At 36.9% G+C, this 26,371-nt stretch overlaps 7 protein-coding genes across 14 annotated transcripts in view; 2 read left to right on the top strand and 5 right to left on the bottom strand.

The window, feature by feature from the left end:
- Positions 1-162: 162 nt before the first annotated feature.
- On the bottom strand, positions 163-3,972 carry LOC17897453 (amyrin synthase LUP2). 2 transcript variants are annotated; one of them, XM_006306778.2, is made up of 16 exons: positions 3,763-3,972; positions 3,446-3,634; positions 3,276-3,365; positions 2,992-3,180; positions 2,805-2,889; positions 2,542-2,708; positions 2,259-2,450; positions 2,050-2,163; positions 1,836-1,955; positions 1,628-1,750; positions 1,430-1,528; positions 1,249-1,305; positions 964-1,154; positions 704-881; positions 464-628; positions 163-384 (listed from the first exon to the last, which is right to left on the bottom strand). In XM_006306778.2, the coding sequence occupies exons 1-16, from the start codon at positions 3,970-3,972 to the stop codon at positions 268-270; spliced, it is 2,286 nt and encodes a 761-aa protein (XP_006306840.1). In that variant the 3' UTR covers positions 163-267. The 2 variants fall into 2 exon arrangements, with proteins under 2 accessions (XP_006306840.1, XP_023645602.1); XM_023789834.1 differs by having other exon boundaries at positions 3,446-3,625; positions 3,763-3,936.
- An 862-nt stretch (positions 3,973-4,834) lies between these two features.
- Positions 4,835-6,296, bottom strand: LOC17899656 (DNA polymerase zeta processivity subunit). Of its 2 annotated transcripts, none has more exons than XM_023789303.1 (5): positions 6,132-6,296; positions 5,994-6,062; positions 5,780-5,892; positions 5,300-5,489; positions 4,835-5,183 (listed from the first exon to the last, which is right to left on the bottom strand). In XM_023789303.1, the coding sequence occupies exons 1-5, from the start codon at positions 6,157-6,159 to the stop codon at positions 4,966-4,968; spliced, it is 618 nt and encodes a 205-aa protein (XP_023645071.1). In that variant the 5' UTR covers positions 6,160-6,296; the 3' UTR covers positions 4,835-4,965. The 2 variants fall into 2 exon arrangements, with proteins under 2 accessions (XP_023645071.1, XP_006305615.1); XM_006305553.2 differs by having other exon boundaries at positions 5,979-6,062; positions 6,132-6,294.
- Positions 6,297-6,353: 57 nt separating this feature from the next.
- LOC17899031 (UDP-glycosyltransferase TURAN) lies at positions 6,354-9,417 on the top strand. The gene is made up of 16 exons (XM_023789300.1): positions 6,354-6,457; positions 6,612-6,709; positions 6,844-6,877; positions 6,955-7,010; positions 7,101-7,238; positions 7,328-7,476; positions 7,563-7,652; positions 7,750-7,816; positions 7,921-7,984; positions 8,074-8,179; positions 8,266-8,408; positions 8,495-8,667; positions 8,756-8,808; positions 8,880-8,955; positions 9,038-9,166; positions 9,249-9,417. The coding sequence occupies exons 2-16, from the start codon at positions 6,617-6,619 to the stop codon at positions 9,270-9,272; spliced, it is 1,395 nt and encodes a 464-aa protein (XP_023645068.1). The 5' UTR covers positions 6,354-6,457; positions 6,612-6,616; the 3' UTR covers positions 9,273-9,417.
- On the bottom strand, positions 9,418-11,555 carry LOC17900170 (post-GPI attachment to proteins factor 3). 3 transcript variants are annotated; one of them, XM_006305114.2, is made up of 6 exons: positions 11,450-11,555; positions 11,008-11,118; positions 10,617-10,866; positions 10,342-10,538; positions 10,068-10,255; positions 9,418-9,983 (listed from the first exon to the last, which is right to left on the bottom strand). In XM_006305114.2, exons 2-6 carry the CDS (start codon positions 11,100-11,102, stop codon positions 9,685-9,687), a joined length of 1,029 nt encoding a protein of 342 aa, XP_006305176.2. In that variant the 5' UTR covers positions 11,103-11,118; positions 11,450-11,555; the 3' UTR covers positions 9,418-9,684. The 3 variants fall into 3 exon arrangements, with proteins under 3 accessions (XP_006305176.2, XP_023645069.1, XP_023645070.1); XM_023789301.1 differs by lacking the exon at positions 11,450-11,555 and adding an exon at positions 11,352-11,376; XM_023789302.1 differs by lacking the exons at positions 11,008-11,118; positions 11,450-11,555 and having other exon boundaries at positions 10,613-10,792.
- An 86-nt stretch (positions 11,556-11,641) lies between these two features.
- LOC17899582 (cell division control protein 48 homolog C) lies at positions 11,642-14,355 on the bottom strand. The gene is made up of 3 exons (XM_023789298.1): positions 12,871-14,355; positions 12,624-12,776; positions 11,642-12,535 (listed from the first exon to the last, which is right to left on the bottom strand). The coding sequence occupies exons 1-3, from the start codon at positions 14,266-14,268 to the stop codon at positions 11,774-11,776; spliced, it is 2,313 nt and encodes a 770-aa protein (XP_023645066.1). The 5' UTR covers positions 14,269-14,355; the 3' UTR covers positions 11,642-11,773.
- Positions 14,356-14,423: 68 nt separating this feature from the next.
- Positions 14,424-20,844, bottom strand: LOC17900233 (molybdenum cofactor sulfurase). 4 transcript variants are annotated; one of them, XM_023789295.1, is made up of 21 exons: positions 20,644-20,844; positions 20,074-20,172; positions 19,738-19,796; positions 19,282-19,600; positions 19,010-19,136; positions 18,445-18,550; positions 18,316-18,361; positions 18,042-18,080; positions 17,816-17,972; positions 17,511-17,613; positions 17,161-17,277; positions 16,914-16,991; positions 16,726-16,827; positions 16,487-16,586; positions 16,044-16,154; positions 15,853-15,917; positions 15,619-15,770; positions 15,310-15,542; positions 15,106-15,236; positions 14,904-15,014; positions 14,424-14,811 (listed from the first exon to the last, which is right to left on the bottom strand). In XM_023789295.1, exons 1-21 carry the CDS (start codon positions 20,747-20,749, stop codon positions 14,713-14,715), a joined length of 2,460 nt encoding a protein of 819 aa, XP_023645063.1. In that variant the 5' UTR covers positions 20,750-20,844; the 3' UTR covers positions 14,424-14,712. The 4 variants fall into 4 exon arrangements, with proteins under 4 accessions (XP_023645063.1, XP_006305925.1, XP_023645064.1 ...); XM_006305863.2 differs by having other exon boundaries at positions 15,106-15,239; positions 20,644-20,843; XM_023789296.1 differs by lacking the exon at positions 18,042-18,080 and having other exon boundaries at positions 15,106-15,239.
- Positions 20,845-25,239: 4,395 nt separating this feature from the next.
- The window catches only part of LOC17897389 (LOB domain-containing protein 3), a 3,626-nt gene continuing 2,494 nt past the window's right edge, over positions 25,240-26,371 (top strand). Inside the window, exon 1 of the mRNA XM_006303400.2 lies at positions 25,240-25,419. Coding sequence (XP_006303462.2) covers positions 25,240-25,419 — 180 coding nt within the window. The remainder of the gene's footprint in view (positions 25,420-26,371) is intronic.

The following is a 26,371-nucleotide window of genomic DNA, read 5'->3' as shown; positions in this document are numbered from 1 at the left end:
TAAAATTTACTAGTGAATAAACTACAAAGTCTATAATCCCATCTTAAGCTACATACCTAACATATTTGTTCTTTGACTGGACTCTGCATGCTGCAAGATGTTCTTCTGTACAAAGAGAACTGAGAATATAGTTAATTAACAGAAATATCACAAGGTAAAAACTTCACTTAACAGAAAGCACAGCCTCGATACCACTTAAAGAAAATAAAAATAGAGTTTTCAAGATCGTCAACTTCACAGTACATACCATTCAGAGAAACAACAATATTAAGGATTTACAACGTTAACAACTTTCAGGTACTTTGCAAGTGCCCATATGGGGAAGATGTTTCTGTAGGTAACATAGTTTAGAAAACAGTTCTTCATGAACACTCCTGTCATTTCCTGCTCAACAGAGCAAACAAACAATGTTTTAATAATCTAATCATTCACCATTCTCGAATCTAGTATGGAAAGGAAGTACCTGTTGGGGATAATCTCCGTTTTCTAATTGCGAATTGATGACTAGTTTCGCAGCACGGTGAAGAGGCACTGGATCTCTCTCAGCCTGTCCCGTGTGAATCAGACCCATCATTGCCCATGCGGTTTGCACAATGTTCGATCTTCCTCCTTCTAATGCTACGTATCTCTGCATATCAAAGATGATTTTACTAGTTTCAAGATTACGGACTTCAATCGTTGAAATTCATAACAGAGACATTACCTTTTCAGAGCAAGATTGATAGCTTTCTCCCCAACCTCCATTGTTGTTTTGTTTCATGAGAAGGAAACGAACACCTTCACGCATAGCCAAACAGTTGTCATACGTTTTACCAGCTACTGCTAAACCTTCAAGAGCAAACCATGTGGCATATGTGTAGCAAACTCCCCAACTTCCATACCTGTCAATTCAAGACAAACGCTTCTTACCTATCCTGAACATGCTTTCCCTTGGATATATATACACTCTTTAAGATACCCTACCAAGAACCATCTGCCTCTTGTCTGCTTTCTATAAATTGCAGCCCTTTCTCAATGGTCATATCGATCTCTCTGGTCCTGTGATCTGGGTATAGTTTCTTAAACATGACCAGTGCTTGGATCACCGATGATGTACATTCAACGTACTCATGCTCTACTACAACATCAGCCAGAATCTCTGTGGGGTTGAACAACTTGAATACATAGTTCAAAGGGTTCATTAGCTTGAGTGAGTCTTATTGAAAAAAAAACTCTCAAATTACGTAAAGTGAAACATTGAGTACTTACTTCTAACCATCCATATCCACGGACGGGCTCCCATGCACTCATACCTCCATTTTTACTCTAAAACAATGCAATGGTCACAAAAAATTGAGAGTTAGTATGTTATCATGTAAAAAATTACGAAAAGTAAAAAAATTCCTTTTCTGCTTTTGGTAAAAACATGTCTTATGGATTGTAGTCAAACCTGATAAGATAGGATGAAGTTCACAGCATCATATAAGTTCACAGTATCCATTTTTGGGCCAACAACGTCAGGTGGCATCATGGAAAGCAGTAGACAACACTATATATGAAACCAAAAAGATGTGAGAGTTAGTTTCTTTAGAAACAGCAGCTAAGTTGTTTTTCTTTAGAAACAGCAGCTAAGCAATCGATTGATTACTTTTAAGGCTTCAGCTGAACAATCTGAAACTTGCCATCCCTGATCTCGATCAGAAAAAGCCCATCCTCCTTTGGAAATGTGGCGGTGCATCTTGTTGAAATTTCCCGAAGGGTTTTCTCTAATCTTTGAAGTTATTTGATTTAGTAAAACCAGATTCAACTCAACTCTAAAGAGCACTATAATGCAGATTGCAGAGGATAAAAAGAACCTGAGATTTCTTAATGAAACCATGTGCTTTCATGAGCGCATTGGCGATTTCATTGGAGAGATTACAGGCAAGAAAAGCTTGAACCGTAAGTGTTGTATCCCATAGTTGACTTCCAAAACTCTGCATAAATATGTTTGGTACTCAAGGAATCTTTGGATAGCTAGTATGTATATATATATCCATAGAATATAAGGCTGTTCAACTCTATCAATACCTGCAATTTCATCCCATCTTCAGCAATCCATAAGAAATCCGGAATTCTAGCAAGATGTTTCTTGAAATATTCCCCGTTTGGATTTTCATTCCAGCAAGCAAGCATGCTCATTGCCTGTCAATTTCAACATATATTGTACAGTTCTTAATAAATCTTGTCATATATCATCTTATGGAATTATTGTTTAGAGGATAACTCAAGTGTTTCACCTTCCCAACGCATCCAGTGTTGATGTAACGGCTATTTTCATCTTCATAATGTATGTATTCCATCACTACCTCAAGAGCCTTTTCTCTCACAAGCTTGTTAAATGGCCAACGTGTAAGGACAGGCTCCATGAAAATGTGAAGACTGTTCCACACCAAATCTTGAATTGGAGGATGCGGATAATACATGTCTTCCTACAAGGAGTACAACAACATAAGATTAATGTTGCGAAAAATATCTACTACAAAGTTTAAGAGAAAATAAAGATGCGTTAAACTAAGCTACCTTAGCGCATAGACGGCGTGCTGTATTCCAATTGATATCTTCATAAGCTTGTAAGTAGAGTTCTTCCCGCAGTTTCAGAATAAGAGGTGTTATTGGACCAACAAATCTCTTCCCATAAAAGTAGGACATGAGCAAGTAAATTATCCGGCAAAGGCTTGTAGTTTTCCCTGTTATTATTGTTTTTCCTTACTTCAATCTTTGAAAGTATGTATATAATTACTCAAATAGAGTATCTTATCATAAAAGAAAAAGAAAAACCAAACCAAGATGTATTGGAAGAAAAGAAGGCAGCAGCCACATCTCTGGAGGCATCGGGTTGGTTCCACTCCAATCATAGACTCCAAGTATCTATACATACACACAAGTTGAATTAATTAATGACGAGTCTTAACATTTTCGAAATGTATCATTTTTTTTAGCATGAGTAACATGTTTGTATGAAAATCTTACTGAGAGCCAAGATTTTCCCCAAGAAGGAATGTATGTGACACCACCACGATCAAGAATCCATTTCCGAGCAAGCTTGCACGGCCCTGCATCTGAATCTTGTCCAAGTATACGTAAACATATGTAATTCAGTGCCGTGCAAAACATACAGCTCTTTCCCTCTATGTGAAATCCCCATCCACCATCTTCATTCTGAGAAGCAATTACAGAAAACACTGTTAAATAAAATAAATAAATAATTCACTATATACAGTTTATTCACAAAATAAAGGTAAACAGCACTGTACCTGGAAACAAAAGATATACCGAAGCATTTCTTTACGATGCTCTGCACTGAATATCACCTCAACATGTCCTGTGATATAGAAAGAGAACACCTGCGATAACCCACTTCAGTTTTAGGTAATTTTTCTAGATTACGGCATATATAATAATATGGCATGGTTAAAAAACTAACCATCATAGGAACGTAGAAGAGTGGACCGGCGATTTCAGCAGGCCAGTGGCCGTCGCTACTCTGCAAAGCCGAGAAATAATGAACGGATCTTCCTAACGCAATGGTCGCTGCTTCTTTGGTCATGAGTGTCTCAGCATCTTCGACCTTAACTGCTGGTATTACTTGATGGAAGCTTTTTTCCTTGAGAAACTTAAAAAATGTTTTGAGATTTTCAAATATATCAGCAAAATTTTCTATTTATACCTAGTAGTCAGTAAACGCGCGCGGGCCCTAATATGTATATGTAAGTAATAAATTGTAGTACAAGGAAAACATACTTGCATTCGCCATAAAAGATCGCTGGAAGCTCTAACCCGATGGCGATTATCATAGAAAGACTGACGCACCTCGTCTACGGCGACTCGCTCCTCTGAGGTGCCGGCATTTGGATCAAACTCCCATATTTGCCGACCGGCGAAGCTATTAGTGCTCATCAAATACGGATCATCGTCTTCTCCATTTCCTTCTCCGATCTTTAACTTCCACATTTTCCACTTAAAAAACAACAACACATAAAAGAAGAGGTTCTATTATCAATATGTCGATCAGAGAATCATAAGAATGATCATTAAGTTCATTCGACTTAATATCATCACTTTACGATGTTCTAAATATGTATAAGCATACTCGAAAGAGGACGTACGTGAAAGAGATGTTTACATAGAGTAGGAACGTCGATATGAAAAACTTTTGGATACCTTTTGGATTGAAGTATTAGCCATCTCTTAAACTAAGATTACTAAGAGAGGTCCCTTTACTAAGAGATGGCTAAATGATAATTTTCGAGTCCATATTTTGAACGTGGCTAAAATATAGCTCCATAATGATACTTTCCTTGTTAAATTATATTCTTTACGACCCCACTACTAAGATGTTGTCCGGCTCAATTATTAACCTTAAAAACACATGCATACACGACTCTTTTGTTTGTTATTTATCACTCATCCGGTGGTTTGTTTCCATTCATATAAGAAAGGATTTACAATTAGGAACTCTGTAGAGTAATCAACAGTTACTAATAAGTGTAGAGAACTTACATTATCTACCCATCCAACAAAAAGTGGTTCTAAGAAATATTAACCATTTAAGGGACAGTGAACCAATAAGCAGGGGAATGCACTCTCTAAGATTCAGAAAGTTCCTTTAACCAAAGGGGAAACTGTAAGATCGCACAAAAATCAACCTCAATCATCCTCGGTTTAACACAATCCACAATAACATTTCACTTTTGTTAGTTTTAACTTTTACAGTGATAGTTTTAACCTTTACTATTACCACTAAGTTTCTAACCTTTACAATTTTCTGGTACCGGTGAGGTGACTATACAATTTCTATCAAGGGGGGGGGGGGGGGGTGGGGCTCCGTCACACCCTGGGAGTAAATGACAAAACAATAATGCATCTTGCTTCAGAAATAGTAGGGACCAACTGAGCCGTGCGGCTAATTGTGTTATCTGACTTTATGGCTCATGAGATGATACATCATTGATTGGGCTTGACAAGGTTGTGTCGTTCAGAGAAACTTGCGTGTTCCAAGTAAAGCTGCAAGCAGAGTGGCTCGCTGTTCAAAGACTTGACAGGCGTTATAACTGGTGGCTTCTGCCACTGCTTTGTATCTGTTGGAATCCACTGCTCTCCATCTTTGCTTGAACCCACTTCCGGAAGTGACCTCAGGTAAGCTGTTACCTCCCATCTACAGCCTGTTTATGAGTGGGAAAGAATTAAAAAGCTTTTAAACATAGAAACATTGCTATAAGAACAAAGAGAAATTGGCGTATATGGGAAGTAAAGAGGGTGGAGCTAGAGATGTATTTACTTTGGGGAAGAGGTTTGACAAGAGATTTCGAGACAGAAAGCTTGATTAAAAAGGACTTAAGCGCGAACTCTAGTTGACCCTCTTCTACCGAAGCAGCGCAAGACGTGTTAATCATGAGCTTAAAGATAAACCTCTCTACAGAAACATTATCCTCACTAAAAAATACGACTGCTACTCTCTCAACAAGACCCTGTTTCATTGAGCAACAACAGACATTGTTCATGAGATAACTGGAATTGATTATACAAACAAAGGCAAATCATCCATGTGGGTTTTCATAAATTGTCGAAAAAAGGATCCTTTCATATTCGATTGCTGCATCAAGATTATAAAGTGCGATTCTTTCTTATGTGTGTAGGGGTGGGTTTATTGAATTGGTGAAGTTTGATTAGTGCATAAAAAATGCAGCAATTTCCACACATACATGTTACAGTTAATTAGTAAAAACAAAAAAAGAGAGGTTGATCAAACCAACTAAACCTTTTCAACAAAAGGAAGTAGCCCAGAAGCAGCAGAGTGAATATAGTCGCGTAGCTCAGGATGCCTTGCTCTTTGTACCACCATATTCATATATCTCCGCCTTTCAAATGCCGCTTCACAAACACAAGATGCTCAAATCAATCGCTTGGATATGCAAATCAAGAACCAATCAAAACACAATCCATTGCTCTTTACTCACCAGACGGGTACAAACCTTTGAGGGATACAATCATTGTGATGGCTACTTCCAAAAATTCTACCAGAGTACGAGCAACATCTCCTCCTGAATGATCCAAAATCTGAGAAGTCAGACTACTATGTATATAATGATTTTTTGAAATGAGCAAGTTACCTGACTGGTTCTCATCCTTCGGATTCATTAGCGTCTCACAATCTCAGAAACCTCCTCCGTTTAAAGAACGAATCCTAACTTCGCCGTCGATGGCGGCCTCGCCGTGAATCTGAAGTGCTTCTTTCGCCGTCAAGATAATTTAGCATGTGACGGACACGTGACTCTTTTAGTACCTTCAGAGGATTATTACACATGGGCTTTGTAACTCATGGGCCAAGTTAATTCCTTATCAGGCCTAATTTTGCGTTTTCATTTGTGTATCTCTTTCTCCTCCGCCTCATCGGAAAATTTTGCCCGGCGCATATCGACGGCATCTGGGAGAATCGGTAAGATCCGATTAAACGAACTTTCTGAGACTTTTTTTTCGTGTTCATTCTTGGATTTTGTATCTATTTTCCTATGGATCAGTAGAGTCTGACTATGATCACATGGTTTTGAGCTCGACTACTGCTAATGATCAACTCCATGATGAGATTTTAGGGACGATGGGGAAAAGAGGAAGGGCCTGTGTAGTGGTGCTTGGAGATCTTGGTCGAAGTCCTCGGATGCAATATCACGCTCTTTCTCTTGCTCGTCAGGTTCACTCTCATTTCATTTTGATGTTGTTTTTGAATCAAGTTCTAATATTCTCAGTTAATTCGATCTTGAGTTTTCTGTAAAACATTAGTTTATGTATTAATACACTGATTGTCACATAAAAATGGATCTGCAGGCATCATTTCAAGTGGACATTGTTTCATATGGAGGTAAGGATTCCTAACTCAGTGACAGTGTTCTTGTGAATCATAATGCATTGTTTCAATGTTTTATAATTCATGAATAGGTTCTATACCTCATGAAGCTGTTCTAAATCACCCATCAATCCACATCCATACAATGGTATGCTACGATCAAGCCTCTATATAAGCTACTAGTAAATCTGTAGATTTTTATGATCATCAGTTTCTTGTTTTTGGGGGTTTAAAACAGGCACAGCCTCGATTCCTACAGCTCTTGCCAAAGATACTTTATCCTGTAACTCTCTTGCTCAAGGCACTTATTCAGTTTACAATGCTTCTCTGGTTTCTTTTCGTAAAAGTACCAGCGCCTGACATTTTCTTGGTCCAGGTAAAGTCTTTATCGTTTTCACATTGAAATTTCCAGTAAATTCTATTTTCTTCAAAATCTGTAGAATTTACACGTTGTTATTTCTGCAGAATCCTCCTTCTGTTCCAACCCTAATTGCTGTTAAGTGGGCAAGCTCGTGGAGACGTGCAGCATTTGTTGTAGATTGGCATAATTTTGGATATACGTTGTTGGCATTGTCTTTAGGAAGAAACAATTTGCTTGTATCCTTATACCGCTGGTATGTATATCAACCAGCTTCTTCATAATTTCTTAAACTATCTCTGGAACATCTTTTTCTCTAAGGGTAATATGTGCATGATTTAGGTTTGAGAATTATTATGGAAAGATGGCAACGGGTTCGCTATGTGTGACAAAAGCAATGCAACATGAACTGGATCAGAATTGGGGAGTGAGGTGAGATGAAATTGCTCATAGATTGTTACCTGAAACATTTCTGAAGTAAAGAAAGTTATGTGATTCTGATTTCGTATGAAATAATGTTCTGAAACAGAGCCAAAGTTTTATATGATCAGCCTCCTGAGTTTTTCCGCCCTGCTTTGCTTGAAGAAAGGCACGAGGTTAGCTGGTTCTTTCTTCCTCTTTAGATTGCTTTTATCAACACTTTCACTCTTGGTGGAGAATACTGTTTCGAGGTTAATGATAATTTTTGTTACTTCTTAAGTTGTTTTGCCGAGTGAAGAAAGATCTTTGCCATCCAATTGGTGTCTATGATATCATCAGTGGAGGTATTCTCTTTGAATTAAAAAGTACATGTTCCCGTTCCTTTTCAGCTTCTCCATTCGTTCTGATGCAAAATCTTGTAATTCAAACTTAGAGTTGGAGAACCACGAGCTTCATGAAACCCTTTTTACTACCAAAAGTAATGCGGACATCTCGCTGAAGGAAAAAAGACCAGCTCTTGTTGTGAGCAGTACAAGCTGGTGAGGACAGCTCCTCGTTATTTGTTCACTTTCACTCTTGTGGCACCATCATTACGTGACATTGAACACTAGACATGAAATTTCAGGACCCCTGATGAAAATTTTGGTATCCTATTAGAAGCTGCAGTGATGTATGATCGGCGTGTTGCTGCAAGATCAGAAGGAAGTGATACAGCTGAAATCTCAGAAGAGCAACACCTTTATCCCAATTTGCTGTTCATCATTACAGGTAACAATGGTTTCGTTCTTGTTTAGAGCACAATAAAATTTTGCTGTTTTGTTTTTGATCATGAGCTATCTATACTGTCCATGAAGGTAAAGGACCTGAAAAAGAGATGTACGAGGGGAAAATCAAACGATTGAACCTCAAACATGTGGCATTCCGTACAATGTGGCTTGCAGCTGAAGATTACCCATTGCTTTTAGGTTCTGCAGATCTTGGTGTTTGCTTACACACTTCGTCATCAGGTTTAGACCTTCCCATGAAGGTAAGTCCATTATAATTAAGCCCATATGTGCTAATTAGGCAAAGACTTATAATTGACTTTCCATGGTGTCAACTTGCTGGCATTATAGGTTGTTGATATGTTTGGATGTGGCCTCCCAGTTTGCTCGGTTTCCTACTCATGGTAAATAATCAGTGACTTTCAATACTTCTACGAACAAAACCATAAATTTTAAACCTTAAAATTTTGTGAAGCATTCAAGAACTCGTCAAGGATGGGACGAACGGAATCTTGTTTTCATCTTCATCGGAATTAGCAGATCAGTTATTGGTTAGTAACTTTTCTTTCTTTTAAAGACACTTTTCACCTAGTCTGCACTAGTAATGTTCTTGTGTTCTGTTTTTCTGAACAGATTCTCTTCAAGGGTTTTCCCGGGAACTGTGATGCACTAGCGTCGCTTAAAGCAGGGGCGATGGAGACTGGTTCTTCGGGTCGATGGGCTACAGAGTGGGAAGATTGTGCAAAACCTTTGATTACTCAGGTCCCTGCAGCTCTGTCTCTATATCTCACACATAATTTTGTTGGGCTATTTCTCATTAAAATGTCTTGTCTGATCCATGCAGGTCGTCTCTCAAATAGCGGATTAATGGAAGAGAAGACTCTGGCGGGCATAGGAGTTTCTCGCAGCTTATTTTGTAGATTCAAACTTTATACACGATCATATATGTCACAGGATTGTCTCAAAATATTGACAAAAGTCTGATTTCAAAAAGACTTTATATGAATAGCAAATGATATCAAAATCTCAATTGACCAAAAGTAAGGCAAAGACAAAATTCGGAAAGGCTCAAAGCAGATTAAATAGTTCACGTATAAACATTGACAAAAACTGAAGAAACCTCTGATTCAGTCACTAAATCCAGACCAGCTAGCTTTTAAACAATAGACTCTGCCTTCTTGATATTTAAATCCATTTCCACCTTTTGTTTTTTTCCTAGTGCTTATGTGGTCTGAAACGAATCGTGCAATCAAATTTAAAACCTTGTGAAATTTAGCGACTCACTTTGCCTTTGTTTTAGATTTCTTGAGGAGACTGGAAGTTCTGAACTCAGCATCGTCTCTAATGAAGCTCCACCACAGAATAGTAAGGGGAATTGTGGCAGCATGCCAGATTGAGTGAGCATCAAAGTAGCCTTCATATGGAGGAAAATCATATATCTCTAGAAGCATGGCTAAGCCTCCAGCAATCACAACCACCCAAAGTTTCCAATTAGATGGATGGCTCGAGACAGCGGCCCATCTTGCCCATAGGAGAAGCTGAGAGACTCCCATTGCCACACACACAATCATGTTCCAACCTGTAAACACCATTCAAAACCAGTGAAATTCACCAAAATAAACATTGACTCGGTTTCAGATAGGGGAAAGAGCTTGCAGTGTACCATAGTCAAGTTTGTAGAAGTTGATGTATAGTATGTGGGTGGTTACAAAAGCTAGTATTGGAGCGGATACCATGACCCTTGCAGCCTCGACCCGAACATCAAAGGTTCTTAAGATGGCTACTATAAGTGAGAATCCAAGAACGGCTACTGCTGATGAGTAGTCCAACCTCTCTGTGAGGTCAACATCCCTGAGAACCATGGGGACAGATTACAAGAAAATCATATGATAGACGAAGCAGATAGTGTATGAAAAAGTAATGTGTAGATGAATTACCTGCTGTGGAAAACAGCACTCCAGAACCACGAGTTCATGGATAGGAGACCATAGAGATGCCACAGACCAACGTATTCATAGTAGGCTGTCCTATCTTGTTTCAGAGGCAATTTGTAGTACAGCGTAATGAAAAAGGAAAGCCAACCATGGAAATGCATCGCTAGGTTGAGCACAGAGAAAGCAACAGAAGCAGGCTCCTATCAAAGAACAAATGTAAGTCAAACAGCATGTTTGGAAACAACCAGAAATTTACAAGTGAAAAGAAATAAACAAACCTGAATCCCAAGTACACGTTTGAAGGGCCATTTACCATGGTATTTGACCGGGGCTTGACCAAGAGTTTCACGTTCTCTCTCTCTATTAACCATACACTGATAACGGCAATCACCTTGACAACCCAATTTTTTCCATTGTAAATACAGAGGTTCTTGGATGTACCATGGACCACCATTAGATGAAGAATTGCACTGAGGAAAGCACTCTTGTCCAACACAACCACTTATCTCACATCCTGAAACACATGTCCTAATACAAAATTGCCAGATCAAGTTAACAGTATAAACTTAACAGAACAAACAGGCTTATCTCGAACACAAACATTACAAGGCAAGCAAGATAAGTTTGTATATGAATAATATTAAGGAAAGTGGAGAATTTTTATAATACCTGTAAGTTAGATCGGCATCTCCAGCGCTAGCATTAGAAATACTGAAAAGGCAGGGAAACACTAGAAACAGGGCTGTCCAGAAGCGGACTGCCATCTGAGCAGAACAACAACTGCAAGTTGAAGTGAAAGCACTGAGTGATAACAATGCAATCATTGAAAAAAAAAAATACAAAAAAAAAAAGAGAGCTTAAGGGGAGCTACACACGAAAAAACTATAATCTCGATCGAAAACTATAAAACAGCCAGATTCCTTAATATCCTAATCCTGTTATTTCCAGATTCGATCAGGTTATCAAAAAAAAAGGAAAAAAACAAATTGAGAGAGTAAACCCAAGAGATGTACCAATTACGCAAGGACAACACAGACATGAGAATCGATCAGTTATAATCTAAAAAGCAAGAACAATAAATAGGAACCTAAGAGCAGATCAGATGGAATACCTCCGAGTCTGAGTCTTCGTCTTCGCAAACAAGCTTAAAAGCTTCAAAGAATATTATTATCGCTGTGAATGAATGAATAATGGAGAGGACGAAGGGGAAGAGTAAGAAGAGCACGTGTCTTTATTTATTTTAAACGAAAACGACGCTGTTTAGGATATTGTTTTTCTTTGTAATTATCGAGCCAGAAAAAAAAATGTAACAAAACCTTCTTATATGTAATATCTTATATCTCAAATATATTGGTACAAATACTCGGAAAAATGGGATTTTGCAGACATTTTATAAGTAAAGAGAGTTTTAGTGTAGTGCAAAAGATGATCCTTCCTATGCTTTCCTTCCAATGCTTTCTTGGAGCTTTTTTGATAGCTCCTCGTAGTGTCTTCGTTGCTGTGTGTTCACTGATGGTGACACTAAGGACAAGGCTTGCTCGAAATGAGTCATCTTGATGCTACACTTAGTTGAATCTGTAACATCATCATCATCATCTTCACTGGAGCATGTTATTTCCTCCACTGCCACGAATGTAGCCTTTTGCACCAAGTGAGCAAGATCAGCTCCGCTGAAACCTTCACATCTCATCTTTGCAATACCATCCAGATCAACACTAGCATCTATGGGCTTCTTCCTTGCTATAGCTTTAAGAATCGAAGCACGCTCATCCGCACTAGGGAGGGGTACATATAGTAGATTCCCAAACCTACCGGGTCTCAAGAAAGCTGGATCAATTACATCTGGCCTGTTTGTAGCTCCAATTACGTATACATTATGCCTATCTCCACCGTCCAGCTCAACAAGAAACTGGTTCAAAAGCCTTTCAACAACCCAAGCTCCTTCTTTGCCACGGCTTGTTGTCAAAGCATCCACCTCGTCAAAGAAGATTACACATGGTGAACATGTGCGGGCACGCTGAAACAATGTCCGAATAGCAAGCTCGCTTTCTCCAACGTATTTGTTTAGAAGTTCTGCACCCTTGATGTGCATGAAATTAGCTCCTGCCTCATTAGCAGCTGCCTTGGCAATCAATGTCTTACCACATCCCGGTGGTCCATAAAGCAAAAATCCTGTCTCTAAGCTTACCCCAAAAGCCTAAAAATACCCAAAGAGACACATTCAGACCTCAACTGTCAAGCAAGTATTCTTGTCTATATAACAGTTCCAAGTGACTTGCTAGTACCTTATAAATATCAGGCTTTTTGATAGGTCTAACTATATAACGGTTGAATTCAAGTCGTAGATGCTCAAGTCCACCAACATCATCCCACTTGACATCTGGCACGATAGAGAATCCTTCTCTTGTTAAAGATGCCTGAACTAGATTCACTGCTTCCTGGTAGATAACAAAGTCAGAAACCAAAGAACAAGAATTAAAAACAATTGAAGTACAGTAAAGTAGAATCATATCACGCCAGCAATTAACATACCTCGAAATCAGACATTTTCACAAAAAGTTTGTCCAACTCTTCTTCTGGCCAGGGATGCCTTAGCCAAGAATTATCATCTTCACCATTTGCAGACAGTTGAGATTTTCTTGTATCCAATATTCTCTTTGTGGTTATCCTGCCAGCCATGTTAGCAACGCCCTCCAAATCGGCTCCAACAAATCCAGGTGTTAAACGAGCTATTGTTTTCTTGTCAAAGGGTCCTTCTAGTCTAAGTTTTTGGGCTACAACCGATAGTATCTCAGCCCTTGCATCTTCATCTGGAACACTCAGAGCAATCTCACACTCGAATCGTCCACTTCTCCTCAAAGCAGGATCAAGAGCGTCAGGCCTATTTGTAGCTCCAATGACGAGAACAAATCCAGCACTAGACTCAGGACCTTTGTTACCAGGTCCATCCATACAAGTCAATAATTGCGTTACAATTCGCTTTTCCATCTCCCTTTGCTGATTTTCCCTCTTTGACCCAATTGCATCAATCTCATCGATAAACACAATGGAAGGGGCAGTCCGATATGCTTTAGAGAAGAGCTCTCTAATATTCTCTTCAGAAGCACCAGAGACGCCAGAAACCACATCCGTAGCTGAAATCTTATAAAACGGAACACCAATTTCATTGGCTATGGCATTGGCCAGCTTGGTCTTTCCACAGCCAGGTGGTCCATGAAAAAGAATCCCACTTGGTGGCTTAACTCCAATTCTCTTAAACGGTTCAGGATTGAGAATCGGAAACAAGACATTCATCTCCAGTTCATCCAACACTTTCTTTATACCACCGAAATCTTTAAAAGTAGGTCCTTTATCATCCACCACTTCCAAATCACCATTAGCAGTAGTCCCACTGACAGAAAGAGAGCCGTTAGCCTCCTTTCTCAGCCCCATTGTAGCCACCTTGCTTCTACCTTTGTTGCTCACAGTCTCAACTTCGACATTCTCAATTGGTTTCTTTGAAGAGCTATTCAACTTGGCATAATTATCTCGTAGACTGTCATTGATCAAATCAAACCGCGGACTCAGCTTCTCGCTGTAAACAGCGTCCTCGTCCTCCGAAGTGGAAGAAGAAGACGGAGAAGGCGAAACTTTCTTCCTCTTAGTAGTAGCAACAGCTTGCTCATCGCCATTGTTGTTATCATCTTCCTCTTTGGCTTTGTTGTTTCTCGCATTAACGATTTGTCTGACGTTGAGCAGAAGCACTTGCCGAGTCAAACGAGCAAAGTTACCGTACCTTGAACGGAGATCATCGACGATATCCTCCGCCGTTGTTAAATCCCTCCCGCATGAATCAATAACTTGACTGAGATATCTACGATTTATTCCTCCACCCATACCACCCCCTCCGCCGCCGCGACCGCGACCGCGACCACGACCTCTCCTCATCATCTGACTGCTTTGAGGGGGTTTCAATAGCTAAAGTCTGAGTCTTTCTTACTTTAGAGGCGTTCACCACCGACACGGCCGGAGGAGGAAGCAGCGGAGAAAGAAAACCTAATTTAGTGTCCCAAATGTGTGTAAAAAATGTTTATGAAGCGTAAAAGTAATTAACCTTTGTATGTATTATTATTCTTCTGCTCTTTTACAGTATTACATAATGCTTTGTTTTTCTAAGTATTTGGTGTACCCATGGACTCGAGAGTCTGAGCTATATTATTAAGAATTTGCTTTTCTCTACAAACTTGAAGGAGTTACACAACTGGTATATGCAGACTTTTTCTCATATGCTTTATGCTTCTCCTTCAGTTTGTTTATGTATCTGGATTTACTTGAGCTTGAACCTATTCAGCTTGTACCTTTACTTGAGTTTCTCATACACACACGAGCTTGAACCTATTCAGTATCTGGATTTACTTCGTGCCCAACTCCAATCCAACATTGTGTTTTCTCATCAATCTCGTATCTCAGAAGAGTTCCAAACAAGATCTTTCCCTGAATCCAGTGAAACACCAAGAAATATTACTTCACAAACAATGATTAAGTACCTTTTATTTATGGAAAAGATTGGTTTCAGAATGTTAAACCTTTACTCTCCTATATGAAGCTAAGGTTGTTAAGGGCTCATTGGATTTCTTCACTAGTCCAGCCTCATTACTTATGTTTATCATCTGGCACCGGTTACAACCGCCCAAAGACTGCAACAAGAGATATGAACTTCTTTTTAAAAACAGAGACCCATAAAGTTGATACATATGATTACGATCTTATGTGAATCCATGGACTTACTGTGAAATGATTGTCTCCTATCTTGACAGTTCTCCATTTATCTTCTGCGTATGGTTCACCTCCAGATATAACCAGATTTGGTCTGAATCTATATGGATTGAGTTTCTCATGAGCCCGTTTGTAGTTCTCGTCTTCTGCAACCAAATCAGTTTTTAGTAAGCAAAAACGAACAAGTTGTAAGATTAAAAGGTGATGGAAACATACTTGCTTCTATTCTCCTGTTTAGGTCAGCAACACTCTCCTCGGAGATCAACAAGAACTGAGCTTCATTAGCAAAGTTGATATTGCTTTCCAAATCTCTGCATAAACCAGGACTCTTGTTTCTGTTCAAACAGTGTTTGGAAGAAGAGCTAGAATACCGTAGCAACTTGCATTGTCGACCAATGGCATTGGTAAACCAACAATTGATTCTACTTTCCTCATTATGGTTTTCAAGTCTGCAACCAAAATCAAATTTATTACAAGCATGAAGCAGCTGATGTATGACATCACATGATACTGATCAATGCATACATGTTGGCATGTGAATCAAACTCATTGCTCCTCGGATTATATAAATCAGACTTGATTTTGATGTGCAACTTGTCTTTGCAGCGAGAAGATTCTACAGACAAGATCCCTTCCTCAAGGTCGATAAAGGTTCTTATAAGAGACATCTCAGGTACCTAGAAGCCATTCCCAATCGAATCAAACTTTTGGTGATAGAGCTGTACATAGAAAGATTTGAGTTAGAAGATGCTTTATTACCTTCTTTTGGGTAAGAATTTCGCCTGTCAGACCCTGAACCACCCATTCTCGATCATGCAGCAGTCCTTTTTATGTTTCAGAAAGAAAAAGAACACAAGTTATGCATAAATGCCAAATAGGCCCGCCCAACCACTAATACCTGCACAAACAGCAGCACCGATTTGGAGTAACCAAGCAGTTACATGAAATACCTGTTCTGCAAAGTGGCCAATGCATCACAGAAAATCCAGCACATGACTTGATCGGGTATATAGTAATTGACTTAAGGTAGTGGCTTGGAAAAGATTCTTTACTTTCAAGTTCTGCAAATCAACAAAAAGCGGAGACTCATAGAATTGAGATGCCATTTATACTTTATGAAGTATTTGCGTCTCGTGGTTTTCCAAAGATTTTACGAAGTAGCAACAAGCTACATGCACTTTATTTATGTGGCTAACACAAGCATCAACTACCAAAGATTACGGAAAGGTAAGCATGTAAACATGGCGACTTTTAATAAAGTCAATGAGTGGTAGAATCAATTATACAAGGTCCCTTATATGTCAACGTGAGTGAATAATGTTCCAAGAGAGTTAAATAACAACCGCTAGTGTTACTAAGAACAAAGCACCATAGAAGATTTCAGAAAAAGTACCTTCACTAGGAAGTTGAAGAAACCTTCCACTGACGACAATTCCATTCCCAATCTTCTTTGGAGGTGAAACAAATGAACTTATGATGAAATCAACAAATTTCTGTGAGTGAAGTATACACTTTAAATTAGATAGCCGTAACAACCAAAAAATAAGAGTCGAGAATGAGATTTGTCTATAATTTCGACAACTTTCCATGGAATTAGGGAAAAACTAGATAAAGGAACCTATCTATATATACCTGAGCCTCTTCAAAGGTTGACATATAACCAAAGGAAACCCTAACAGCCCCTGTTGGTTTTCCATTTATCACATCATTGTCATCCCAGCAAATATGTCCAGCCTGATTGAATTAAAAGGATATCATGGTCAACAATATAATACCAGACCTGCTCAAACCGAGACCGACAAAAAAAAGAACAATTATACCTCTACATTAGACAAAAGATCGGAATGAGACAAGTTGAGATACTTTGCACATGCGCCAGGATTGCAAAAACATCCTGTCTACACAAAAATGAAGTAAAATGACAAAATGAATATCAGCGTCAAATTACCTTATGCAAGATTACCCCTTACCAGCGGTACAATCCCATAAGCTTACTTACATAACTTCTTTTCTTTGGAGTGAAAGCAGTCAAAGAGAATAAAACTGAACGTTCTTTCGGAAACATACCCGTAACTGAATTCCAGATAAAGAAGCAAGCTTTTCCACCTCCAAGTAGCCAAACCAAGAGTCATCAGGTCTTTTCAAGTTGAATGTAACCGTTGGACCTGATTTATGTGAAGATAACTGAAACATAAAATTTAAAATGAATCAACTACAATGGTCACAGGAAGAAGTAATTCCATATGACTTCTAAAGTAAATGATGATATCAATTTCAGTTGATTGATGCTTGTTTTCTTCCAATGTTATTTGATATCCTTTTTTTTTAAGCATATAGTTTCACTTAATAGATGAAAGCATATAAATAATGGAATATGAGAGAGAGAAAAACTAGTTTTTAATCATAAAAGAACTGACCTTCAGATTTTCACTGCCATACAGAATACATACACCAGCTCCGTTTCCATGTCGTAATGCCTGAAGTTTCTTTTTCACATATATGGAAAGTGACGTTGTGTGCCTAATAAAAAGATACAGAACACACTTTAGCTTCTACAATAGCAGATGGTTTGGAGGGAACTTTAAACTCCGCAAATTTCAAACATGAATCAACAACATATTGAGTCTTTAAAACAGACAAGGCCCTACTAGACGATCTTCTAAGGAAAATTATTAGTCATTTTCAAGATTGGAAATTCTGCACAGAACAGAATTCTACTCACATCCAAATTGCAGAAGGTGTAAGCGACTTGAGTAATTTGAAGCCATGACGGATAGCTGCTATGCTCAGGAATGAAGCAGAGCCATCCTCAAAAAACTCCTCCACCCTTTCCCTTCTTTTTACAAAGTCAATGTCAGCAATTGATGCAGCAACTGTGCCTGTAAGTATCATGTTTATCAAATGTCATACCAATTCAACCATTTTACACAACCAAATGAGATCCATACCTCCACTAAAATAAGTCTTTTTGAGAATTTTGGCTGCGTCTGTAGATTATAGTAATGAGAAAAATATCATGTCAGAAGCTGGCATTTGCAATATGTGTTTGATTAAATGAAACAAGTGATCTTGTTTGAGAAACTAGTCTCAAAGGAGATAATAATAAACTGAAAACAGAAATGCTCTGATCTAAGTAATGGATTTCACGAGAATGTTTCTGAACTACAGTCAGATTTGTAAAGATTTACAGAAGAATATAAACCTAAGGAATAAATTACGCACCATTCCTCACAAGGAGAGCACCAAGCCCAGTAGGATAACCAAATAACTTCATGAAAACAGCGGAAAACAAAAAAAGTCAAAATCTGAAAACAATAAAGCTTCAATGATTTTAGAAAATCCAGGAGCTACCTTGTAGAATGACACAGCAACAAAATCTGCAGGATACTCCGACAAATCAGGTGGTAGTGTAGCACAACCCTTTGCAGCATCAATCAAGACCATCCACCGCTTGCTCCTTATAAAAGTTATATAAGCCATGATGAGAGATAAATAGCAGAAACCAATATGAACGAACCTCTTCCAGTCCTATACACACTTAGAATCAACAAAGAAAGAAGTATCAAATCAAGCCAAAGTAGTTCCTCCAAAAAGTTCTTAGTGGTTTTAGGCTTACCTGATTGATTGTTATAAATCATCAAAATGTGCACAATTCCTCTCTAGATATCATTATATTAGCAGCAGAAAAATCTTATTATTTATGGTAGATTTCTGTACCAATTATCCTGTTCAAAGTCTGTATCTAACTCACACTCAAAGACCATGACAAGAAAACTCACTATGCTCAAGGAGTTAAACTCTTCTAGGCATAGCATCGCTAAACCTCATAATATGAATCCAAGCAGACATTTAGCGATACCAATGCAAGACACTAAGGAAAATGAAAGATGAAGAGAGAATGTAAAACGACACCTACTTGCTAAAGGGAGAGCCTTCTAGCGTGGTTTCAGTATTTTCTTTAATCAACTTCACCAGATCTAGATTAAACCTCAGGCCGGAAAAGTTGCACTCTGAGGGGAAAGCAAATAGATTATAGGCATCTCCTGTAAACATAAGAGTGAATAACAGGATAAGCAAACCAGAAAAGTTGATTATATACCCAGCGTACAAGAATATGACATGTGATACATCTTTAACTGATTCTATTCAAGATGAAAAAAGAAAGAAAAGATTATCAAGCTAACAGACCTCTTGACTCTTCCTTTTGGAGTTTAGAAGTGTTTCTCATCTGCACAGCACGATGCTTTACCTTGATAGATGTTCCTGAATTTGTGAGGTGGCCTGGTTGGTTAGCTGTCTCTTCAATATCCACAGCACATGCCGAAGCACCTTGAGCTAATGCATATTCCCTAATACCAAGTACACTGTTGTGATTCTCCATGGTATACAAATAATTACTGTCTTGGCTCCATGGAAATGTCTCCGCGACAAGCTTCAGTGCTGCTGTGGCTCCGGATGTGAATATGCAACTGTAATCTTCAGGAGATGCATTGAAGTATTTAAGCACCTAACTCCAGTGTGCAATGAAGATTGATTGAAACATATAGAACGAAATATGAATACTAGTAATCTGAAGATTAAATATATATAAAAACTCCCAATATACCGCATATATCAGTTCAAGAAATGTTGAGAATGTAGTACCTGATGCCGAGCATCCGCGATAAGGTCACTGGTCACAGAACTGATATCACTTTGACTATCTAAATCACTATTAAGGAACCTCTTTCAACAACATTGCTCACTAAAAGAAAAAAGAATATAGGCATTATATCGTCCATACAAAACAGATGTACAGAAAAGAGATTAACTACGTTCCTTTTCACCAATCAACATCAAAGTTTCACATCTTCCAAGTCATTAACTTAGCACAGGAATTTAAAAAATAAAAAAGAGACTCAGACCCTAATAGATTTGCCTGCTCATCTAGTAAAAAGATAATGCCAATCATGTCTTATGAGGTTGAAAATAAAAGGATACGTGGATTTCCAAAAACATTGCTTGTAAGGTCCTTAAAAATATTAGCCATCTGCAACTCAGAATATAAAGTAGAACCAGCATGATCCAAGTAAACAACACCTGCATATACCACAAGAGCTCATAAGTTGCAATCTCCAATATAGTACTGAAAGAAAGAATTATTATATCCATCTCCATAATAAGCATTGTATTCACAAAATCTCTCAAATAGAGAAACATCATTAACACAATATGATCCAATTCTGAACAATAACTGAATCGGTCATACGAGAGTACTGATCAGAGTGATCACAAACCAGACTTAAAACTGCAATCCCGGAGTAAAAAAAATCTCTTTAGTTAAAATACATCACATAAGTTGTATTGTTTCCATAAAACAAACACAAACTCAATTTGAATTCAATCCGAAACTATCGAGTAAGTAGTGAGCTTGTCCTCCACAGACCCAACACCCAATAGTTATATTTCCATAGAAATTTCAGCTCAAAAAGATTATGTGCTGAACTCAATCAGATCGGAGAGAAGAAGAAGCCATGCATGATTCAAAGAAAAAGAAGTTAAAAGAGAGACCTTTATCAAGTAATCTCTGGAATTCGGAGTCGCGGATCTCGTTGATGTTCTTGGGACCATCTGGGTATCCATAATAATCTCCAAATTCTTTCAGAAACGCTTCCATCTCGACGACGATCAAAGAAATATAGACAAATCTCTCTCTCTCTCTCTCTCTCTTATCAACAATCTCAGATAAATCGCCGACGGAAGAAAGACGGTGGTTCCCGGCTTGTTTAAAATAAGTATAGTTTCCTTTTCTCACGTTATTATATTTACATTTTGTTTTTACATAAGAAAAAGGGAAATATTACGTGTTACACAAAGGGATTGTCTAAAGATGTTATAAAGATCAGAGACTCAATTGTCTGTTAAAAACTCTTTATCTTACGGGACTAAATTGATCTGCATGTTGGATAGAAGAGAGTAAATGTCAACCAAAAAGCTCGTACAGACTTCAATTTCTGCCTAGATATGCCTTTATAAGGCTTGCACAATGATGTGCCTGAGAAATTCAAATTCTCTGCTTAAACGATATACATATCTTGCTTAGATATCACATATTCTGGAATTTGATGGGAGATAAATTAGATGTCCTTAATTGAAGGCTTTTTTTGCAGAGGCTGGCGCAGCATGATCACATTCAATACTCTGCTTATGAAAACAAAAGGCTTTGTCTAGTGATATGTTCTGGAGATGGGAAACGTAACTGCTCCGCTAAAAGTCTATCATACTGGCTTCGGACAAGCATGGATATAGTTAATATTCTGCATACTGTGTCTCGAAATAATGAGAAATTCAATTCTCTGCATCTTCCTATAATATGGCTCGTCAAATGATGTTCCAGTGTTGAGAAAATTCAATACTTTGCAGTTTGCACACAAATTCACTTTTCTGCTATAATATCCCAATACTTAGAAGAAAAAAAGAACCAATCGAAAGTTCTGCATACTACAAGAACCTGACGTCTGACCAAGGAGGTATGTATATTTCTGCTCCAACTAGATTCTACATCAAACCAGCAATAATGTTGGATTTTTGGAAATTTAAATCTCTGCAGAACCTCTGTATTTTGTAAGTTCCTTTTTTTATGTTTATCTCACCATAATTATGTTATTGAATAATAAAATTATTCTCTGCTTGCTTTACTGTATTCTAACCACGTACATCTTTTAGTGATTCGTTCTTAACAGGGAAATAGAGGTATTGCAGAAGATCTAACGTGCAGACTAATCTTTCCCTCATTTGATTAGGTAAGTGTCTTCCCTCTTCTGAAACAAGGTATGACTCTTAAATCATGTAAGTATGTGATTCTTGAATCCAATTATTCTTGCAAGTTTTTCGAATAAGCTTTTAATCCTAATAATCCTACATCATAAGCTTTTCGAATAAGGCCATCTTTGGTGGTAGTGGTGTGTACATCATTACATGAATGATCTAATCTTAGGAACATGTCACTACAAGAAAAAGATCGATTTCCTACCGCAAATATCGTAGGAATTTGGTAGGAAAACGGTATTTCTTTCCATTTTCCTATAAAAATATTCGTAGGAAATCGTTCCTGGTCATAATTTCGTAGGAAATTTCCTACCAAAAACCTTCAAAATATTTTGGGTAGGAAATTTCGTAGGAAAATAGAAGGAATTTTATTTACCATTTTCCTTCCAAAATAGTTGTAGTAAATATGTTTCTTCCACTTTCCTACCAAATAACTCTCACTATTTTCCTACGAAAATGATAAAATATAAAATTAATGAAATTAATTTACAATAATTAGATTAATTTCGAAATAAAAGTAAAATTTATAATTAATGTAAATAAATCCGACTATTAAAATTTGTAGTTTTTATTCAAATTTATTAAACAAAAATACAATTCTTTTTCTTTTAAAATAGTAAAGAATTCTAAATACAAACGGATCAAATCGGTTAAGATTAGAAATCAAAATTAAATATCTACAATATCAACCTAAACCAAAATAGACAAACATCGTTGCTTTCAATACATCTTCTCTTTGAAAGAACAAACCAGATGAGCTAAATACTAGATATGTCACTATAATCATAAGAAGCACCATTATCAACACTATTGAGTAGAGATCTCTTGTGCCTTTTCTTTAGCAATCTGGATTTCATCAATTAGAAAAGCTGCGTTGTAGTTAAAAGACAGCGGAGGAATGGCAGTGGCGGTGGCGGTAGGATAAGGTGAAGCGGTGGCGGTGGGATAAGGTGAAGCGGTGGCGGTGGCGGTGGGATAGAGAAACCAGCGGATTTGCCAAGATCTTCTTTTTCTTTGAAATCTTTGCTATAAAATCAGAAAATAATAGATCAGGAGGAGAGAGATGCAAAAAAAGGTATACCTGACTTCATAGTTAGCAAAAAGGGGTATCTTTAGATTGTAGCAAAATAGCAACATCGAACCAAAATGAAGAAGAAAGATAGAAACATGAAGAAGAAATAAAGAAGAAGCGTTGAACTAAAGAAGAGGAAGAAGCGGCTTTTATTATTTGTGAAAACCCTAATTTACTAATTTTTCCTTTATATATGTATTTAGGGTTGTGCTTTAGCTAATGGACTTGAACTGAAAGCCCAAGAGAACCCAATATAAAGATTTTTAAAATAACATTATAAACTATTACATAAATTATTTATTATGATATAAGTTACATATAATATTTTTGTTTCAGTGTTTTAAAATTTTATAATACGAATATTAAAGATTAAAAATAATGATTTGTGAGTTTCGTAGGAAATTGGATAGTAATTTCCTACCAAATTCTTATTATACTATTTCCTAGCATATTCTTTTCAATTTCCTACGAAATTTCCTACGACTACTATTTTGTAGATAATTTGAAGGTAACTTTCCTACCAAATTCACACGAATGAATTTCCTTTCATATTCCTTTTGTTTTCCTACGAAATTTTCCTACGCAAAATTGTTTCGTAGGATTTTTGTAGGATATTTCCTACGAATTTTTTATACCAGATTTGGTAGGAAAGTTTTTTCCTATTTCCTACGAAAACTGATTTTCGTTAAAAATTGGTAGGTTTTCACTAGGAAAATTTTCCTACCAAATATTTTGTAGGAAAAATGGTAGGATAACGTTATGTTTTCTTGTAGTGGACGTTTTCTCTTTTCAATCTAAACATTGAGAGAACAGTCTCGAGTCCTTTGATATTTTTAAGCAAAGAATAACTATTTGATTCTTTTATCAGAGCCATACGGTTGGAGGCTTAGAGCTTATGTGCACGTCGTCTTCAAAACTCCTCTTTCCAATTCGGTATGCTGTATATCAGGTATGAATTCCAAGTTTAATTGATACGTTTATGCATGCATTATTTTAGAAATTTTAGTTTTGTTGGCTTTAAACCTCAATTAAGTTCCCACATTGTTAGTGCTTAACACTAATACAAACGCCTTACACGAACACATACTGACACATACACTAAACGTAACACTGATGTAACTTTTGTGATACAACAAATGCTAACACTGAAACAAACATAAACACACATGACAAAAGCACGTACACATACGCTAAACGTAAACATAATTTTTGTGTTCTATAGTCTGAAAACGTCTCCCACTACATCTTCATTTTGTCACATGGTGTCAAAGCAGTGTATTAGCCCAACTTTTACCTCGTTTCCTTTCAAACACACATTTTCTCTTCAATTCCTTCGGCCAGAAGTTGGAATCTTGGCTCGTTAACCACACATGACAAAAAAAAAAAAAAAAACTATAACCAGTTATTTATTTATATATATGTCAATGATTTCAGAGTATTTCATTATCTATTGGGTAGAAGTTATAACAACCGACCAAGAGCAACCAACTCTTAGTTACGTGAGCGTACATGTATATTCATGAGATATTACAAAGATCTTTCGTTTGGTATTTACGATTAATTATACATTGCTTTTTGAACTTCTTTCAGAAATAAAACTATTAGTTTTGTTACTATACTAGCTAGTAGAGCCCAAAACTATATTTTGAATCACTTCAAAAAAATTACATTTATAGAATTATAGATGACATATCACGTACATTTGATAAACTATTATAGTTGCATGTTGTACGTTGTCATTGATTTATGAATATGTCAAATAATCAAATTAGATATACTTGCTGACTAACTAGATCTTGCTTGATTCACCAAGAAGTGATCACAAATACAATCCCATACCCGACCAAAACATAGAGAAGAAAAAAAATAGAGAAGCAATATAATGTTGCTTCAACTTGCAAGAAACAAATAGGGAAAACTACATATGTATAGTAATAGTATTCAATTTAAGTAATACAGACAAAACGAAAACCTATTCAACACATAAATAACAAAAACCATGAGAATATACAAGTGGGCCAAAGAAATCTTGAGGAATAGAGATGTGATTTTTTTTTTTTTGTCCAAAACAAAGCAAATCTAAAATGACTAATATACTTTTGGCTTTGGACCCACGAAAGAAGATTTGATGTGTCTCACTTCCTCTTCTTCTCGTCTATATAAACACAAATCACACACTACTCTCTAAAGTCTTCTTCTTCTTCTTCTTCTTCTCTTGTTGTTTTGCCTAATTTCAAAGTCACTCTTTGTTTTCTTTCCTTTCCTAAATGAGACAAAAGGGCCACAGACACGGACGAACAGTATCGCCCTGTGCCGGGTGTAAGCTTCTCCGGCGGAAGTGTGTCAAAGATTGCGTCTTTGCTCCATATTTTCCGCCTAAAGAGCCTTACAAATTTGCTATTGTCCATAAGATTTTTGGTGCCAGTAATGTCAATAAGATGTTGCAGGTAAATATTCAACTTCTCTATTTTTTTTTCTTTTTGTCATCAATTGTACGTTCTTTTCTTTTTCTTTTTTTTTGTGTCACCATATTCTTAGTTGTATATATGACCGGAATGTAAATAAGAATAAAAATTTCCAACATAAACTGAGCAATAGGGCTTGTTATATACTTGTATTATATATGAGTTCTTCTTGGTTCAATTGTTATTCACTGAGTGATGCATGCTAACCCTTAATTTAGATATTATAGCGTCGTTAATCTATAGAGAAAAGGAATCTATATATAATAGCAAACCCACTTTTTGTTTACTTTTGATGTCATTTTTTGAATCTAACGGTTCAGATTTTTTTTATTTGATCTAAAGGTTACTGTTTAATCTCAGAATATATAAAAGCTAAAAATGTGTCTTTTTAAAATGATGTGTCTTTTAAATGTGTCTTTTTAAAAAGATGTGTCTTTTAATAAAAACCCATGTAATTTAATCAATGCAATGTTTCACAGTCATACCCTTTCGTTCCATATATAAATATTCTACAACTCTTTGTTTTCATTAAAAAAATATATTGATTGTTTTGTTTTATTTCATTTACAAAGTTATTTTCCTGAAACAATTGTTTCTTCAAATTTTGTTTTTCCAATCCTATTTGACTTTAAATTTGCTTAGCCATTATCATATAAAGGTATTAATTGTTATTACCTCTTCGTTAATTAGTTGCTCAAACCCACTTTCTATGGTTGTTGAGATCATCGTTTTAATCTAATGGATGAGATTGTTTCTGTTATGTCATCTAACTGTTTATATTTGTTAATGATCCCAAAAGCTGCAAAGTTTTATACCCAACAATTGTGTTTATTCGTCGTACCCCTAGCTTAAAATTTTCGCACCTGTTTTGTTTTTCACACCTCTTTGTTTGTTAATTATAAGATTTTCTATGGCCCTGGAAATTTTTTTTCTG

Source organism: Capsella rubella, unplaced genomic scaffold (assembly GCF_000375325.1).
Source record: "Capsella rubella cultivar Monte Gargano unplaced genomic scaffold, Caprub1_0 scaffold_1, whole genome shotgun sequence".
NCBI lineage: Eukaryota > Viridiplantae > Streptophyta > Magnoliopsida > Brassicales > Brassicaceae > Capsella > Capsella rubella.
Note: the sequence above shows the minus strand (reverse complement) of the source record. Positions and strands in the feature narration are given on the sequence as shown.